The 19,760-nt window shown below is 41.3% G+C and overlaps 1 protein-coding gene across 2 annotated transcripts in view; it reads right to left on the bottom strand.

Moving 5' to 3' along the window:
* Positions 1–2,168: 2,168 nt before the first annotated feature.
* Positions 2,169–19,760, bottom strand: part of LOC112051120 (dipeptidyl peptidase 9) — a 28,689-nt gene continuing 11,097 nt past the window's right edge. The window contains exons 9-19 of one of the 2 annotated variants that reach the window (XM_024089613.2): positions 18,233–18,407; positions 16,804–16,913; positions 15,518–15,670; positions 13,694–13,823; positions 11,909–11,998; positions 11,261–11,433; positions 10,378–10,521; positions 9,716–9,794; positions 9,332–9,524; positions 8,290–8,401; positions 2,169–5,563 (exon numbers count right to left, since the gene is read on the bottom strand). In XM_024089613.2, coding sequence (XP_023945381.1) covers positions 5,471–5,563; positions 8,290–8,401; positions 9,332–9,524; positions 9,716–9,794; positions 10,378–10,521; positions 11,261–11,433; positions 11,909–11,998; positions 13,694–13,823; positions 15,518–15,670; positions 16,804–16,913; positions 18,233–18,407 — 1,452 coding nt within the window. In that variant the 3' untranslated portion in view covers positions 2,169–5,470. Of the gene's footprint in view, positions 5,564–8,289; positions 8,402–8,671; positions 9,525–9,715; positions 9,795–10,377; positions 10,522–11,260; positions 11,434–11,908; positions 11,999–13,693; positions 13,824–15,517; positions 15,671–16,803; positions 16,914–18,232; positions 18,408–19,760 lie in introns of those variants that run through there. The other variant, XM_024089611.2, reaches the window with a different exon arrangement.

Genomic DNA, 19,760 nt, shown 5'->3' with positions numbered 1-19,760 from the left:
TTTTGGCTGCGTTATGTGGATGAGGTGTGTGCCATTGTAAACAGGGATGATTTGGCCATAATATTCCAGTGTCTCAACAGTCTACATGAGAAGGTTCATTTTACGAAAGAGGAAGAAAAAGAGGGCGGTCTGCCATTTTTAGACGTGATGGTGATCCAGGGGTCTGGTGGTGAATTACATACAACGGTGTACCGAAAACCGACTCACACCAACAGATATCTCCATGCGAGTTCGCACCACCATCCGTCGCAGATATCGTCGGTACCAAGAAGCCTCATAAATCGAGCCCTAAGTCTTTGTGACCCACCCTATATTGGGTGCGAACTAAGAGTGGTGAGACAGGCGCTGGAGAACAATGGCTATAGTTGGCGTCAGAGTTCCAGATGGGCACAAACAACAACTAGGCGGAAACCGTACTGTGTGAACCGGTCACCAGTGTACTTAACATATGTGAAGGGCGTGACGGACAAAATCAGCCACTATCTCCAACGGAGATTTGACATAGTGACGCGGTTTCGTCCACCTGCACTGGTGAAGAGTGTACTGCGATCGCCTAAGGATAGGGATCCGCTGAACGTGCCCGGGGTGTACAAGATTCCGTGTGACTGTGGTAGATCATACATCGGTGAGACTCGTCGTAACATCACCACAAGGGTAAAAGAACACATACGGAGCATGAAGAATGTGGACACGGACGGTTCAGCAATAGCCGAGCATGTTCTAGCTTCGGGTACGACTCATTATATCCGTTTTGATAAGGCTTCTGTATTGTCAAGGGAAAAGTTTCTAGTACCTCGTAAGATACGTGAAGCGATAGAAATTAGTCGTCACCCGAATTTTAATCGGGATCATGGATGGTTGCTGCCCACAGCGTGGAAACCGCTATTTCTTTCATTGTCACATACAACAAACTTGGAACAAGATAGCATTAGTTCGGTTTGCTTACAAGAAGACGAGTCTAATGAAGATGACATTAATGAACCGTCGGAGAGTGTAACGGAACCTTCACTCCCCACCACTCAACCACTCTCCGCGCGCGCAATGCGTGGCAGTTTGGATCGTGCCGCGATGCAAGAACCAGCTCATGACTAAGGGCCCCGTATGGGTTCGAAACTAGTCGGGCTTACTCCGACGTAATATCACGTGAGTTTTAGCCATGTTTCATAATAAATTAAAAGGAGGAGGCTTTCAATTCGAGTCTATTTTTTTTTGCATTCATCAAGCAATCATTTTGCATTAACAGATGACCGCAAATTCGTCCGTAATTAAGTTGTACGATCCCGCGGGAACCTCAGGGATAAACAGTAGCTGTATGAATGTTGCTCAATATCCTCTTCTATCCTCCATAGATTATGAGACGAATATCTTAGCAATCCATGGATTCACCGTGCGGGTGCCGGGTCCATCGCGTGGTAGAGAGAAAAACTGAGCAAAGTCCAGGTCTTGTGAGCTGGATGTAGGGTTAAATAATTCTTGACGATCGATCAACACTCCCATCCTTCGCTCGTGTAACGTGTTGTTGTCAATTGCGAGTCAAATTTACAGTTGTGTGTCGTGTATGGACACAGAATATATTTAATGGTGTTAAATATTTTCGTTGTGTGAGTTTACCTCGTCCCCCTCAAAAAACGACAGACTTTTTGTTGGTGAATTTGGGTACGAAACAGGTCCATAGTCTAAATAGTCAAAGTCTAATGTTTAAAGAAAAAGTCATCTAATTACCTGTCTTACATTTTACAAGTTATAGCAAATCCTACTAATCTTACTAATATTATAAACGCGAAAGTTTGTATGGGTGTTTAAATGTATGTTTGGATGTTTGTTACTCTTTAACGCCGCTACTACTGAAGCGATTTGGATTTTACTCTGGATTAACACATAGGCTACTTTTTATCCCGAAAAATCTTTTAATGATATGAATGTTTGTTACTCTTTCACGCCTCGACTACTTAACCGAATTCGCTGAAATTTGGTATTGAGATATATTATAGCATAGATTAACACATAGGCTACTTTTTATTCCGGAAAAACGTCACGTCACGTGATCAAGATCTGTCATGCCCATACATTTTCTAGTTGTCGAAGCGTTAACGATCGTAGAAAGAGAATCGACGTGCCACTTGGCTCCGGGCTGGTCCTGTAGAGCCATTAAAAATAAAACAATCACGATAAATTCATTAAAATATTTATTTTATAATAACAGTGAGGCAACTTAATTAATAATAATAATTAATAATATTGATAACTTTAAGCGCTATTCGGTACAAAATAAACAACTTTATGCAATAACGAGCCATACATTTACAAATAATACAATACAGGGACTATGATTTTTTTTTTAATAATGAGCTTTACGGCTCTGGGTTCTAGCCTTTTTGAGCCCTCACAGGGACTGAATAGCATAGCCACCTCAGACCAACAGGCTAGTTGACACTTTTTTTTAAATAGCCTTAAATTGTTCATTATCGTTCTAAGTGATTAAAAAAAAATCATATTTTTTTGAGACGTGATTACATAAAAATTTCAATGTTTTTTTTTTACAATACGAGCCAAAACGCCTGTCGGCCATGACGGTCTATATTTCAACTGTTTCATGACGTCACTTTAGCAAATCCCATATAAACGGAGCGTTTGACAAAAAATATTAGTAGTTTGACGTTTAGCACATCCATTGTGACGTCACAAAATGGACGACAGTGTTTTTGACATTTGGAAAATACATGATTTTTTAAATTAAGTTTTTTTTTTAAGAAATAATAACATTTTATTAATTAATATCGATATAGTTCGGACCATTATGCTATATACTACACGAAATTAATATTGTTTATATTAAGAGTGTGCAATATGTAATTTGGTGGTTACAAATATATCTGGATCCATAGCTGGGCACCGTTAATCAAATAGTTAACTTCGTTAATCGTTAATCCGCTACAAAAAAAGTTAGCTTCGTTAAACGTTAAAGCGTTACATTCCGGAAGAATTAACGCAAGTTAACGTTAATCGTTAATCCGTTAATATGACTGGTTAATATTGCATTTTTATATCATTGTGTGAGATTGAAAATTTACCATTGGAAAAATAAAGGTGAGCACTGGGGAAAAGTGCCATAATTTGTTTTCAGTTGATTTTATCAATAATTTTAACATAAATATAGTAATTTGTTGATTTATTTGAAAAAAAATCTTTCATAATTTCTTACTTGTCTAAACCTGTTAATCACGTCGCGCGGTAAATAGTAGGCATTGGATTAACGACTAACGGACTTCTGCATATTAACGGAAGTTAACGGGTCCGTTAACATTTTTAAAAGTTAACTTAAAAGTTAATCCGTTTATCAAAATGTTAACTTCGTTAATTAACGATTAACGGATTAACGAGTTAATGCCCAGCTATGTCTGGATCTCAGATTGGAAAAGTTAGGAGCCTGATATTTAGGTAAATGATATTTCAAAGTGTTAGCTTCGTTATGACTATACAAAATACACAATTTGTAAAATTTTTCTCGATAGTTTTTCCCCCCTTTTTTATGGGTTCACCGCCTTCACCACACTGTTTGTTAAGACTTCTGGATCATTCTTTATTCTGTGGTACTATATAGCATTTTTTAGCATCCATGAAATGAAATATGTTATAATATATTTAAAACGTTCGAATAAAAATATTTTCTTAATCGAACGTTTTAAATTTGTGGGAGTTTTAATCTCCTACGTAGATACGAAAAATAATAATCAATGATTGAATTGTTTGTCTCCTTGTTTTGTGATGTAAAAAAATAAAGTGTAGAAATAAATAAATGATTTATTTTAAAAGGGGATTTAGCGAAAATATTCTATACGATACGAAACCAAACAATAAAATCCGATCTCAAGGTCATTTAAAAAAAATGGTAGTGATTACGTAATTATATGGTTATTTTAACGAAATGACGTTATAGCTTGGCAACTTCGTTCGTAACACTCCCGATAGTTCGCGCGGGCCGGGGGGCGTGCAGCGATGAATGAAAAACCCATGACTGATGCACCTCACTTCCCCGCACGCACGATTTCACATCCGCGCAGTCTTTCCCCCGTCGCCCGCATATCAACGAACTTGTCAGACTATAATGACGTTATTAAACATCAAGTGGTAGTGATTTTTCATTTTTGCGATCAAATAAATAATTATTCAAATTATATTTGTTTATTATTCATGCTACCATTTTGGTTGCATTATGGTTTAGGGGTGCTTGCAATGCAACGATTTTGGTTGCACGGGACGTTTCAGCGGTTAAAAAACATTTAAAAAAATTACACTATGACGTTATTTCTCATTTCATTTAACTTTTTTTTTAATTTTTAACCGACTTTAAAAAGAAGGAGGAGGTTCTCAATTCGCCTGACTACAATCTCACCTGATGATAAGTTATGATGCAATCTAAGATGGAAGCGGGCTAACTTGATAGGAGGAGGATGAAAATCCACACCCTTTTCGGTTTCTACACGACATCGTAAAGGGTACACTAAATCGCTTGGCGGTACGTCTTTGTCGGTAGGGTGGTAACTAGCCAAGGCCGATGCCTCCCACCAGCCAGACCGGGACCAATTGAGAAAACCTCAATCGGCCCAGCTGGGGATCAAACTCAAGATCTCCGTCTTGTAAATCTGCGCAAACAAAAAAAAAACACTGTTTTGAAACACAGACACCGAAATACAATAATTAAACAGTAAACTGTGTGCTAGTAAGATATTTGACTAAGTACCTTTTTTTAATATTGTATTTTAAGACTTTTTAAAGTGAGCAATTAAATAAATATTAACTAATTTATACATAAAACACAGAGAGTCGACGGCAGAGGACTTGAAATATAACTCTCTCTTTCATCCCAATGTAACGAAAGAGAAAGCGATAATTTCGGTTGCACCGCTGTTTGTCGACATTTTTCTTTTCTTCATGAGATATTATGACGTTGACGCATGCTATTGGAGTCCATTTCTCTTTACATAACCATCTATTCAAATAAAAAAAAAATGTCACATTATTGCATAGAGTTATCAAAACATACATTATACATAGTTAAACACTTCACTGCCAGTGGGACGTTTCATTCCTAGACCTGTATTTACTTGGTAAAAACAAAAAAAAATGTTTATTTATAAGTAATGCCACATCACAATATCTTAATATTAAGACAGATATTATGTTACTGTAGAGAAGAGGTATCAGTATTAATATAAATAAGAGGGTATTTGATCACTTGAGCCCAGTTGTTTGTTAGGCAGCGTCGACACCGTCACGCTGCCAGTCGCGTTAATGATTTTGTGCAATGTTTTGTGTGAAGAACATGTAGGGCAGGGGAGGTGAGTGTTGATGCATTGTAAAGGGACCCATTAAATCTATGCACAAGGTCACAAGTCCTGGTGCACCTGGGATGTTTCCTCTACCACGTGCCACTGGTAGTGTTGTGTCGAGAGTTGTGTTTGTGTGCAGTTCAAAGGTTTTCGTGTAAGAAGTGTAGAAGTGTCGCTTCGTAGTGTTTCGCCGCGTGCATTGCTCGCAGTGAATGTCGCTCGCCGGGGTACACCTGGAAACATTAATGAGTTTTTTGATATCAGACAATTGAGATGATGACTAGGTTTGAATATATTGATTTTTATCATACATTCGGATAAATAAGGTCAATGTAATGTGGTACGTTTAATTATACAATTAAAAATTAATATACATAAAATATCTTATTTAATTATTATAATAATGATAATAAACAACATCTAGGAAGATGGTATATCAAATTAATCGCGCATATAATGGAACGTAAACGTAACCTTCCCTTCCCGCACTCCTCTCTTCCCCGCACCTATCAATCTTTCATTATTTCCTCATCCTGTGACCAATCAAGACAAGAAAAATCAAGAACGCTTAAAACTATTCGTTTTCTTTTGGTGTGCTCAAAGTGTCAGTGACAAGAAACAGCTGCTCATCATTATCATCAATTCATCAAGTTAATTATCATCAAGTTGATCAATAATACCGCTAGGAATATGAGAGCGTAACGTGGAGAACGAAGAAGAAAGAAAATAGAAGCCATTAAAGGTCAGTCCTTTCAATTCATTCTTCATATCCTATCCGAGAAGTTTCTACAGTCCACTGCTCTTAAAAAACAATTAAAATAAATTATTTACGCTCCATAATGTAATTTATACATAAAAAGCAAATATCCCTGAAAAACGCCCCATACAAAAAGGCACGAATTAATGACGTCATAGGTACACAATGATCGTTATATTTGTATGGGCGTTCAAACAGGTTATTGGGTAGGTTCGGTTATTGGCCCTTTGCATTTTTTAACGTATGTAAATGATCTTGCAAATAAAATTAAAACGTGCGAAATGTTTCAATTTGCTGATGATACTTGCTTAGTGTCCGCTCATCACGACATCCACGAAGCTATGTTCCAGCTTCAATCAGATTTTGATTCACTATTAAAATGGTCGCATGACGTTGGCCTAGTTATTAATGTTGATAAAACTAAAATGATGTACATTAGTTCGAGTCATAACAGATACAATGGTATTACAAAGCTTATAGCACATAGCCATCAATGTATGCATAAAAACGAGCAACATTTTACAAAACGGACATCTAATATTTGTAGTTGTGCTTCCGTTGAGACGGTCTCCAGTCAACGATACCTAGGATTAATTATCGATGATCGTCTTCAATGGAAAGAACACATTAATTATGTGTGCGATAAGCTTCGTGCTCTCCTGGCTAAACTATCATTGATCAATAACAAAGTTCCATTTTCCACCTTACTAATGATGTACAAAGCACTAGGTGAATCAATAATATCATATGGATTGAGTAGTTATGGTCTTACGTATAAAAGTAATATTAATCAAATATATCAACTTCAACTACGCCTTTTAAAAACCATTGTACCGAAAAAAATAAAACAACAATATAGAAATGATTATCATGTCTTATTTAATTACTGTAAATTAATGCCAATAGACGTAAAAACAAAATATTCCATAATAACAGAGCAGTACCTTCAAATAAAACCTAAACTGAAGGAAATTACATACAATAAACAACTAAGAAGTTCAAAAAAATGTAAATTGTATGTACCGAACTTCATAAATGGGTATGGTACGAGAAGGCTGGAATATATTGTTCCGACAATCTTTAACGATTTTCCGGATGCGGTAAAGAATCTTCTAAAAGATACCAATATACTCACGAACGTACATAAGCGGAAACTAAAGAATTATTTTTTGGGACAGCCTGTGTAACGTCGCAGCACCGGTTCACTCACACTTTTTTTCAACTACCCTATAATCATTATTCTTGGTATTTATCCTCTTCTGTTTGTTAATCTGTTTATTTATCCTCTTCTGTTTGTTAATAATGTTCTGTTTGTTCCTAAATATTGTATTTATTGTATGCAATAATAACCAGTGCACAGTAAAACTAACTGTGGTTTGTGTTGCACTATGGTTAGGCTTAATTTCAATGTGTTGTTTGTTAAATAATAATAAATAAATAATAATAATAACAAAATTACTAATATCTTTGTTATTTTTGCGCTTATGTTTATAGTTCTAATATTATAAAAATGTCACATTTAATAATAGTTTCAATATCAATATCATTCATGTTTATCTATTTTTATTAAATGAATGTAATGAGCATGGTGGAACAATGACTTCCGCCATTATGGCGGCAAACGCCATATTGGCAGAGTCTCTGTCATAGCGGGCTTCATTCTTTGTTCAACTGTCTTCGCGATAACACCTATCAAGTTATTGTGGGTATGTATTGCAATAATAATTAATATATCAATTATTAAAATTAAAATTAAAATATCAATTAAATAATTAATTTATTTAGAGTATAGTGTAAAGAAATAAAGAAATTATAGTGTGATAAATTAGTTTGATTTATCACATTGTACAAGGTATTTGGTATGAGGATGTTGATGATGATGATGAGGCCGTGATAGCCCAGTGGATATGACCTCTGCCTCCGATTCCGGAGGGTGTGGGTTCGAATCCGGTCCGGGGCATGCACCTCCAACTTTTCAGTTGTGTGCATTTTAAGAAATTAAATATCACGTGTCTCAATCGGTGAAGGAAAACATCATGAGGAAACCTGCACACCAGAGAAATTTCCTAATTCTCTGCGTGTGTGAAGTTTGCGAATTGGGCCAGTGTGGTGGACTTTTGGCCTTATCCCTCTCATTCTGGGAGGAGACTCGAGCCCAGCAGTGAGCCGGATATGGGTTGATGACGAATGCTGATGTATCACCTGCACGCGGTGCGGCTTGCCCAGTCGCACCAGCTCGGACAGCAGCGCCGCCGTGTGGCAGAAGTGCACGTTCTCGTCCGCCAGCCCGTGGATGATGAGCAGCCGGCCCTCCCTGCAACACAACATCGCCATGTACCGCTCCGTGTACGCCGTGTCGTACAGCCGCCGCAGCGACAGCTGACAGTGTCACACTCACCTGTCGGGGAAGAAGGGCGCGTGCGCGAGCACGCTGGCCCGGCTGTAGGCGTGCGGGCCCCACGCCGGCAGCCCCATGTACCGCTCCGTGTACGCCGTGTCGTACAGCCGCCGCAGCGACAGCTGACAGTGTCACACTCACCTGTCGGGAAAGAAGGGCGCGTGCGCGAGCACGCTGGCCCGGCTGTAGGCGTGCGGGCCCCACGCCGGCAGCCCCATGTACCGCTCCGTGTACGCCGTGTCGTACAGCCGCCGCAGCGACAGCTGACAGTGTCACACTCACCTGTCGGGGAAGAAGGGCGCGTGCGCGAGCACGCTGGCCCGGCTGTAGGCGTGCGGGCCCCACGCCGGCAGCCCCATGTACCGCTCCGTGTACGCCGTGTCGTACAGCCGCCGCAGCGACAGCTGACAGTGTCACACTCACCTGTCGGGGAAGAAGGGCGCGTGCGCGAGCACGCTGGCCCGGCTGTAGGCGTGCGGGCCCCACGCCGGCAGCCCCATGTACCGCTCCGTGTACGCCGTGTCGTACAGCCGCCGCAGCGACAGCTGACAGTGTCACACTCACCTGTCGGGGAAGAAGGGCGCGTGCGCGAGCACGCTGGCCCGGCTGTAGGCGTGCGGGCCCCACGCCGGCAGCCCCATGTACCGCTCCGTGTACGCCGTGTCGTACAGCCGCCGCAGCGACAGCTGACAGTGTCACACTCACCTGTCGGGGAAGAAGGGCGCGTGCGCGAGCACGCTGGCCCGGCTGTAGGCGTGCGGGCCCCACGCCGGCAGCCCCATGTACCGCTCCGTGTACGCCGTGTCGTACAGCCGCCGCAGCGACAGCTGACAGTGTCACACTCACCTGTCGGGGAAGAAGGGCGCGTGCGCGAGCACGCTGGCCCGGCTGTAGGCGTGCGGGCCCCACGCCGGCAGCCCCATGTACCGTTCCGTGTACGCCGTGTCGTACAGCCGCCAGCAGGTCACGGGCGCGCCCGCCACGCACACCTTGAAGATGTTGGGCCGCGTCGCCAGCCCCAGCAGCGACAGGTACCCGCCTGCCAACAAACATCCAATACAGCTAACTCCTACATTTACACAAAAGGAACTTATGGCGTCTGTAAAAAAAATTTTGAATGGTAACACCACCCATCCACATACAAATACAAATACAAATAGTATTTGTATGTGGCTAACTATGGGTGGTGTATGTAGTTAGCCACATAACAACAGTTAAATAGGTACTCACCGTAGCTCCAGCCGTGTATGGCGACGCGCTCCATGTCGATGCAGCCCGTCTCCTTCGCCAGCCACTGGAGGACTTCTACCTGCCCAACACCACAAGTATTACCGCATCAGTACCATAAACTGTACACATTACTCTACCCTAAGCTATCCTATCGTACAAGTTCGATCAAACAGCACAAGTGCACATGTGTGCACAAACACTCGCGGCTCCAAGCACTCGCGCGGCCGCGGTGCTTGGAGCCGCGCGAGTGCACCAGCGCGTGCGGCTGATGCCGGTGACGTCACACGTACCTGGTCGTCCAGCTCCACCTGCCCCATCTTGCCCTTGATGGCGGCCTCCCACGCGCGGCCGCGGTGCTTGGAGCCGCGCGAGTGCACCAGCGCGTGCGGCTGATGCCGGTGACGTCACACGTACCTGGTCGTCCAGCTCCACCTGCCCCATCTTGCCCTTGATGGCGGCCTCCCACGCGCGGCCGCGGTGCTTGGAGCCGCGCGAGTGCACCAGCGCGTGCGGCTGATGCCGGTGACGTCACACGTACCTGGTCGTCCAGCTCCACCTGCCCCATCTTGCCCTTGATGGCGGCCTCCCACGCGCGGCCGCGGTGCTTGGAGCCGCGCGAGTGCACCAGCGCGTGCGGCTGATGCCGGTGACGTCACACGTACCTGGTCGTCCAGCTCCACCTGCCCCATCTTGCCCTTGATGGCGGCCTCCCACGCGCGGCCGCGGTGCTTGGAGCCGCGCGAGTCCACCGCCACCACGTTGAAGCCGCGCGCCGCCAGCATGTGCATGCGCAGCTGTCTAATACCCTGCACATTTCAAACAATATCTTATATGAGGGACAATAGACCATTTAAAAAAAATAGTGACTAATACTGAAGTAAGACTTCTTTTATAATTAATTAAAATAATACATAAAAGAGAAACTTAATAATTAGTAGAAGTTAGCAGCGCCATCTCTCGTGTCGGACTGGATTTACTTCAGCTGGGCTTACTTGATCTGTGTCGCAGTATGCAGTATTATACAGATGGCGCTTTTACGATATGTCAATTGGATTACACTATTTTTAATGCATTCGCCAGTCTACTACTAAACGTAAAGTAATGTGCATAAAGGAGATTTGAAAAATTGTGACAACTAAATCAAGATATTCAGTTTAGTGTTGCAGAATCTATCATCTATATTTCATCCGTCAATAACTTAACGTTAACGATCAAAGAATTCGTTACGTGAAGTTATATTTAGACGCATTGCCATTATTCGCGCTGATGGGGGAGTGCCGCCATTTTGTGATTTTACATGACGTACACGCGTGGCATAGACTTTGCTCTTAATTAAAGTATCAGAACAGACAGAAAATTATTATTATAACGAAACGTAAGGTATTATAGAGTTGAATCGTACGCGACAGTCGCGACGCATTATCTTAGAGCTGTTTGTGACTGTCTGCATCTCCGGCCCGCCGTACACGTGCTGCACGGTGGTTCGCGCTCTGCGCTACAGCGTGCAGTACTCCATGAGGCCGCGCGACAGTCGCGTCGCATTACCTTGTAGCTGTTTGTGACCGTCTGCACCTCCGGCCCGCCGTACACGTGCAGCACGGTGGGGCGCCGCCCCGCGCCCGCGCAGCGCCACAGCGTGCAGTACGCCATGAGGCCGCACGACAGTCGCGTCGACAGGATCTGCGGCGGAGGCACGTCTATGCCGCTGAGAGAACGTTCTGGAATAAAGTGGCCGTCACTGATATCTTTGGAATTCCATGATTATACATATAGCTAACGATACATACTATGTAAAATAATGTATAAAATAGTCCTTACTACGCGGTACAGAGATGCTTGTATGACGACAGAAAGCGAGAAAGGTGCTGGTGGAAATTTTGTTAACCCTCATAAACTTGCTGACTTGTTAATTTTTTGTTATACTAGCGGAAGCACGCGACTTTGTCTGCGTGGAATTAGTTTCGTAATACCTACATTTTTTCTTAAACATAGGTACAAGAGCCTCTAGACCTCCTCAATCCAGCCCTGTCACAAATCATCATTATCAGTAACAGCCGATGGACGTCCACTGCTGGACATGAACAGCGCTGATTTTCAGCTATAGGCTATATATTATCCCTGCATTCCTACGGGAACGGGAAACCGGCATCAGCTAGTAGGATATATTAGAGATAGATATAGAATATAATTTACCCCTCACAAGTAATGATACTTCGCTGTCGTCGTCGCCGTCGCACGAGCGGCTGTCCCACGAGCCGTTGAACGAGCGCGTGTCCGACGACTCTGGAACCAATCACACAACTGAACCGTTTGTGTACCGATATAATAGTTGAGTCATGTCAAAGAAGATGGTCCAAAATTGTATGGAGCCCAAGATCAGTCATTGTACCCTGGCGGAAATAAAAGAAAATATTTTTTGATTATACAAATCTACGAATTTACTTTAATTCTTTCGAAATCCATTCTCTCCCAAGAAATGCAACACTAACATAGGTAATAATGGCGGATTGATGACGTCTTCAATGCAGTAGTCGATTTGACGTTTGCCGTCAATTGTCATGTCATAGTTGCTTTAAGGGCGCCATCTTGATATAACTCAAAAACTTGGGTTTTAATTTTATTTATTTCATTTTAATTCTACTATATAAAAATAAGTCGGGTTTTCCTTCCTGACGCTATAACTCAAGAACGCACAAACCGATTTCCACGGTTTTGCATTCGTTGGAAAGGTCTCGGGCTCCGTGAGGTTTATATCAAAGAAAATTAGGGGTAGGGTAGGGGTAGGATAGGGTTAGGGGTAGGGTAGGGATAGTGTATGGGTAGGGTATGGGTAGAGTAGGGGTAGGGTAGGAGTAGGGTATGGGTAGGGTAGGGGTAGGCGTAAGTCAAAGCGAAGCTTGACCGAGTCCGCTAGTTACTTTTATTTATTGACTTATTTAGATTTTAATAAAATAAGTACTTACTAATGGTACACCCGTACCATTCAAATTTATAAAACACAAGGAAGGAAGAGTGGACCTGAAATACTCCATCTCTTTTAATATAAACAATATTATTTTTGTATAGTACATGGAATAAGGGTCCGAACTATATTAATTAATTTATTACGTTAAGGATTTCTTATGAATCTAAATTATAAAATTATGTATTTTTTCAATTCTTCAAAACGTCAAAAACGCTGTTGTCCATTTTGTTACGTCGCGGTGTTACTTGATGTCGCGCGACGCGACATGGTAATTGGCATCTCCCAATTTTTCTGTCTGACTTGTGTAAAGACCATTAAACAAAGTCTACTAGATTATGATGACACGACTGAAATAAAACTTCTTTCAAAAATAAAATAATACATGAAAGAGAAACTTTAAAATTAGTAGCGGTTAATAGCGCCATCTCTCGTGTAGGATTTGCATTACTTCTCAAACTCTTACTAGTTAGTTCATAATTATGCCGTTAAAAGAACGGCATTGGACTTACTTGTGTTGTGTCGTAGTGTTATGGCAGATGCTTTGTATGTCGAAATGACATACAAAGCGCCATCTACATTTTTATGATTACATTTTTCGTAACACATTACCGCGAACGGTGATAGGGTTTAGGGTGTAGAGTGAAGAGTGTAGGGTGAATGGTGAAGGTGTAGGATGTAGAGTGAGGATTGTTGGGTGAATAGTGTAGAGTGATGGTTTCAGGTTGAAAGGTGTAGGGGTGAATGATGTAGAGTGAACTTGCAAGGTGTAAGGTGTAAGGTGAAGGCTGAAAGATAAGGTGTAGGGTGAATATTCGTTAGATGAATAGTGTCGAGTGTAGAGTGAAGGGTGTAGGGTGAATGATTTAAGGTTGAAAGGTGTAGGCTGAATGATGTAGAGTGAACTTGCAAGGTGAAGGTTGAAAGATAAGGTGTAGGGTGAATATTCGTTAGGTGAATAGTGTAGAGTGAAGGGTGTAGGGCGAAGGTTGAAGGGTGAGGGTGTCGGGTGTTACCTGAGCACGCCCTCTCGACCAGCGTCCCGTGCGGCAGCAGCATGGTGGCGGGTGCGTGCGCCACGCGGTACACGCGCGTGCTCGGCACGCTGCTGATGTTGGAGGACGTGATCACCGCCATGGAGCAGTCCTGCACAAATCACACATACTGTTACGGACTTAGACCATTTAAATAACAGGACCTGCCTCGCTAACCGTTACCCCTCTGGCAAAGATCAAAAATAGAAAGAGAGAAAAGAAAGAAGATTATTTTATTTGGACACACACACACACACATAATAAACAAAAGACAACAAATACTTAAAAAAAAAAGAATGAAATTTTAAAAATATAGTAAACTAATAATTTAAAGATATTAAACTAATCTAATCTAACGCGTTTATAAAAACTGTTGCTACAGAATCGATGTTTCATTGTTGTAATTGTTTTCGTCGTGTAAAGAGCTCCCTAAAAATGCTGGTTTGTGTAGTTAAATGGCATAAAAAACGGCCAAAAACTTGTAGTTTAGTAAAAGATGGAGTAACGTTTCATTTGAAAGTATTTAAACCTTAATTTTATCAAATTTGTAATAAAAACAATTTATAAAAAGAATCGATTCTTTTGACGAAACAGCCAAATCCAAAAGCCATCGATCAGTAATCGAATATTCTATGTATTTAATCTGTGGATAGTCTAAGCAATGTGTATATTAGTCTGTGTAAAAATTACGCGTGTGTGTGTATTGCAATTCAAATTATAGTTGTGTGTAGTGTATGGACATAGAATATTTTTAATGGTGTTAAATATTTTCGATGTGTGAGTTTACCTCGTCTTTCTTTAAAAAACGACAGACAATTTTGTTCGTGAATTTGAGTGCGATGCATCTCCATTTTCTAATTCCTCTATGGTTACGGACAACTCTATTACTACAGACATAGGGTTCATAATCGCTCGCCCATGTCGGGTTGTTTACCATTTGAGATGAAAAGATTAAGGCTTTGTTTATGTCGAATTTCGTGGAATGAACTTTTAAATTTAGAATTTTCAAAATCGTTTCAGTAGATGCAGAGATTACCCCCTACAATGTCACAAACTCTACCTTTCTTTAATACTTTACTTAAGTCTTTGACTGCAATCTCACCTGATGGCAAGTGATGATGCAATTTAAGATGAAAGCAAGCTGACTTATGTGGATTTTCATCCTACGCCTAAGTAGGATGAAAATCTACACCGATTACGGTTTCTACACGACATCGTACCGGAACGCTAAATCGCTTGGCGGTACGTTTTTTGCCGGTAGGGTGGTAACCAGCCACGGCCGAATCCTCCCACCACCCCATGTAAGCATGTGTTTGTTTCAAGTAGGCACAATTACGTGAGGATGCGAAGAAGCTATTTTTAATATATGTTAGGTTAAATCATTGTCAAAAAAAATCCAGCCAGACCTGGACCTGAAAATCTCAATCGGTCTAGCCGGGGATCAAACCTAGGACGTCCGTTTTTAACCGACTTCCAAAAAAGGAGTAGGTTCTATGTTCGGCTGTATGTATGTTTTTTTTTATGTATGCGATATATCCAGCGATAATTCCGTCATTTATGGACCGATTTTGAAAATTCTTTTTTTCAAAATCAGTCCATAAAATTCTTTTTTCAAAATCGGTCCATAAAATTCTTTTTTCAAAATCGGTCCATAAAATTCTTTTTTTCAAAATCGGTACATAAAATTCTTTTTTCAAAATCGGTCCATAAAATTCTTTTTTCAAAATCGGTCCATAAAATTCTTTTTTCAAAATCGGTCCATAAAATTCTTTTTTCAAAATCGGTCCATAAATGCATGGTGATGACCTCGTCCATGTCGACAGTGTGCGAGTGGCCGACGCTGGAGAGCAGCGCGACCTGGTGCGGGCGCGGCGGGTTGTAGGGCGCCACGTACAGGTGGCGCTCCAGCGGCGTCTCGCGGAGCCCCACGAAGTACACCAGGCCTCGGGACTCGTCTACCTACAAACATGACACTAATTAAGGCACAATATGGATACAGATATGATATGACCAGCCAAGTGGATAAGACCTCTGCCTCAAATTCCGGAGGGTGTGGGTTCGAATCCGGTCCGGGCATGCACCTCCAACTTTTCAGTTGTGTGCATTTTAAGAAATTAAATATCACGTGTCTCAAACGGTGAAGGAAAACATCGTGAGGAAACCTGCATACCAGAGAATTTTCTTAATTCTCTGCGTGTGTGAAGTCTGCCAATCCGCATTGGGCCAGCGTGGTGGACTATTGGTCTAACCTTTCTCATTCTGAGAGGAGACTCGAGCTCAGCAGTGAGCCGAATATGGGTTGATGAAGAAAGTGCCCCCCATATTCAAATTTCACCTATTCACGATACATCCCTGTATTTGGGTCACTAAAATTTATATGTGTACCAAATTTCAACTGGATTGGTCCAGTATATTAGGAGAAAACAGACAGATATTAAAATGTGCGCAAGTGAGATTATAAGGGTTCCGTTTTTATACGTACGTTCGGAACCCTAAAAATGGTCTTAAATTTAAAAAAGTTCATTATCGTTCAACTAGATTGAAAAAAAAATATCCAATATTTTTGAAACGTGAATACATAAAAATTTCAATTTTTAAATATTTTTTTAACAATATAAGCAAAAACGATGTCTATGATGGTCTATATTTTAACGTATAATGACGTCACGTAAACCTTAAGCAAACAGTGTTTGGCAAAATTATAAGTTAATATTTTGCTACTTGACATTGGCTAATCTGTGCCAAGCCATAGAAATTTTAATTAATAATTACTTTGACTTTTATTCAATTATGAATGTGTTTTTATTTTAGAATTACACATCACAATGTTACTTGTTGTAACATTGTGATGTTAATGATGGGCAAGGCTTTTAAGGTACTATTAACAAGCACAGTGAAACAGTGTTTGTTATTTAAAACTACCAGTAGATGGCGCTATTAAAGAACTTTGAAACAATCCCTTTTTAAAACTCTACAAGAACCTGTAGCGATGCAGTTATGCGTGAAATTCATAGATGGCGCTTTTTTTCAAGTTTTACTTCAGTCGTGTGGTCTAAAGGGCACTAGTTTTCGTTTCTTTCTTTTGTTCTTACCCAAATCTTCCTCCCCATGACCTCCCACTCCCCGGTGGTGATGGCCTCCTTGCTGATGATGTTGGGGCCCACGGCGTTCGACTCGTCCTCTGACAGCATGTCTATTAATGCTGTTGACAACAATCACAATGAGTAATTTTCAAGTAGTTAGTAATTTGTGTAAGTAGTTTGTAATTTATTTATTTATTTTGGCTGAATAAACGATTTTATTACAATTATGTTCATAAATTTAACTCTCACGCTCTGTACAAAATAATTGTATATAAAAAGCTACAAGGAAAATAAATAAACTTACTGAAGCAATTTGGCTGAAATTTATAATGGAAATGAATTTTATTCTAGACTAACGGACGCCCGTGACTTCGTTCGCGTGAAACTCGATGTAAACTTTCAACTACCCATACCCCTACCCTACCCTACCCCTTCAATTTTTTTTTTAATAATAAATATTTTTCTTATCACAGAAATAAATTTTTTTCTTATCAAAGAAAAAAATTAAAAATTTTTTTTCTGTGATAAGAACCTTCTCCTGACAATAAAGAAACTCAAAAAAATAGTGAAATCGGTCCTGTCGTTCACGTGTGGATGGCGTGATTAAGTTTTATATATATAGATCAAATCTTACGTTAATTCGTGACGTTAGGAACACACCTACATTGCTTAGACAACAGTGAGTGCTTGTAATTTCATTTAAAACTTTATACAATAACAATAAAGCTCAAATTGACTACGTTTTAGTTAGAAACCATTGTATGGGAAAAAGAAAAGAGCTATTTTTATGGTTTTTCAGCCAAAAACCACCTTTGAACTCAACGAACTTTAAAAAAAAGGAATTGGCCAATTTGCGATCCTTTTTTAAATTATAGATTAACACATAGGCTACTTTCATCCCGGAATAATCCATGGTCCCCGAGGGATTTGTGAAAAACGGAATTCCATGCGGACGAAGTCGCGTGGCCCCAGCATAAAGGAGGACGAAACATACACACATACTTTTGCCTTTATAATATACTAGTAACTAAGGTTTGCCTTTATAATATACTAGTAACTAAGGTTGCCTGGAAGAGATCGCTACTAAGCGATAAGGCCGCCTTTTGTATTCTACTTTTCTTGTGTTTCTGTTTTGCTTGTTTTCTTTTATTTTTGTGGTGTACAAATAAAGTGTATTAAATAAATAAATAAATAGTAGACGCCGCGCGGTTTCACCCGCGTGGTTCCCGTTCCCGTGGGAATACGGGGATAAAGTATAGCCTATAGCCTTCCTTAATAAATGGGGTATCTAATACTGAAAGAATTTTTCAAATCGGACCAGTAGTTCCTAAGATTAGCGCGTTCAATCAAACAAACAAACAAACAAACTCTTCTGCTTTATAATATTAGCATAGATCTACATGAAAAAAAAATACGAAGGTAAAAACATAGAACTTACTTTCAGCTCTCTTCCCCGGCACGGCGCACGTGATGAGGTACAGGTGCAGGTGGCCCGTCTCCTCGGACGCCCAGATGAACTGCACAGTGCCAGGGGACGACGGCAGGAAGTGCAGGATGTCGTGCACGTTCACCCACGCGTCGGGCGCCGTCTCCGTTACCAGCACTTGGATCGGCTGGACGGTAGAAAAGGAACTGGGTTCAAATACAGATAATCTGCCACAGCTGGAAGGGTTAGGTTCATTAATACTTAACACGTTCGCTGCGACACTGATTTTTCAGTACTTTCCTCTGGTGCGGTACGAGGTTTTTTGACCTCGTACTAAAAAATTTGTGGTGTGGTACGAGGTCCATCGACCTCGTAACTCTTGAAGACACTAGGTGCACGAGGTCAATCGACCTCGTACCGCAAGTACGAACGTGTTAAATATCGAAAAACGGTACGCCTTTGCCGGTAGCGTGGTAACTAGCTACAGCCGAAGCCTCTTACCAGCCAATGGATAATGGTCACTATTTTAAAATGTTAGCTTTCTGTCAAAAATACCCGAGATATAGAATTTTAAAGTGAGCGCGCTGTGATCAGTGTGCCCAGTGGGAGTTTTCAATATTTTCATACTATTACTATCGCGTTGACGTAAACGAAAATTTATATGGAATTGAAACAGTTGTGCAGTAGTGCCACTAGATGGCGCTGTTTCAATTCCTTAGAAATTTGCGTTTACGTTACGTGACAGTAACAGTATCAAACTGCCACTAGGCCCACAGCTCGCGTTTAACGCCGTGACGTCATCAAACAACATTTGCTCGCCCGTTATAGGCAATTTCAGCATAATTCAGGCAAAATAGGTAAGACAGAAGTACGAAAATGCCTATAACATGTGTGTTGTGTGATGACGTCACGTACTATATCGCGAGCGTTAACGGGAGTCGATATTAATGCGAACTTTTAATTCATGTAAAATCATAACTATTTGGTATTTTTAAAACAAAAACTAGTGTATCTGTATACATATGTAACGAAGTTTCAAATTATTTTGCGCACCCAGTAACATTATCCATTAAGAAAACCTTTTTTTTTTTATTCTTTACAAGTTAGCCCTTGACTACAATCTCACCTGATGGTAAGTGATGATGCAGTCTAAGGTTGAAGCGGGAAAACTTGTTAGGAGGAGAATGAAAATCCACACTCCTTTCGGTTTCTACACGACATCGTACCGGAACGCTAAATCGCTAGGCGGTACGTCTTTGCCGGTAGGGTGGTATCTAGCCACGGCCGAAGCCTCCCACCAGCCAGACCTGGACAAATTTAGAAAATCTCAATCTGCCCAGCCGGGGCTAGAACCCAGGACATCCGTCTTATAAATCCACCGCGCATACCACTGCGCCACGGAGGCCGTCAAGACCTCGATCAACTCAGCCGGGGATCGAATGCAGGAACTCCATCTTGTAAGTCTAGTACACGTGGCGACACCCGCAGCTGATTTCCAAGACGTCATAAAGTTTCCATCCAACTATACTTCAATGTATCT

This window comes from Bicyclus anynana, chromosome 26 (assembly GCF_947172395.1).
Source record: "Bicyclus anynana chromosome 26, ilBicAnyn1.1, whole genome shotgun sequence".
Taxonomy (NCBI): domain Eukaryota; kingdom Metazoa; phylum Arthropoda; class Insecta; order Lepidoptera; family Nymphalidae; genus Bicyclus; species Bicyclus anynana.
This window is presented reverse-complemented; position numbering and strand designations above follow the sequence as displayed.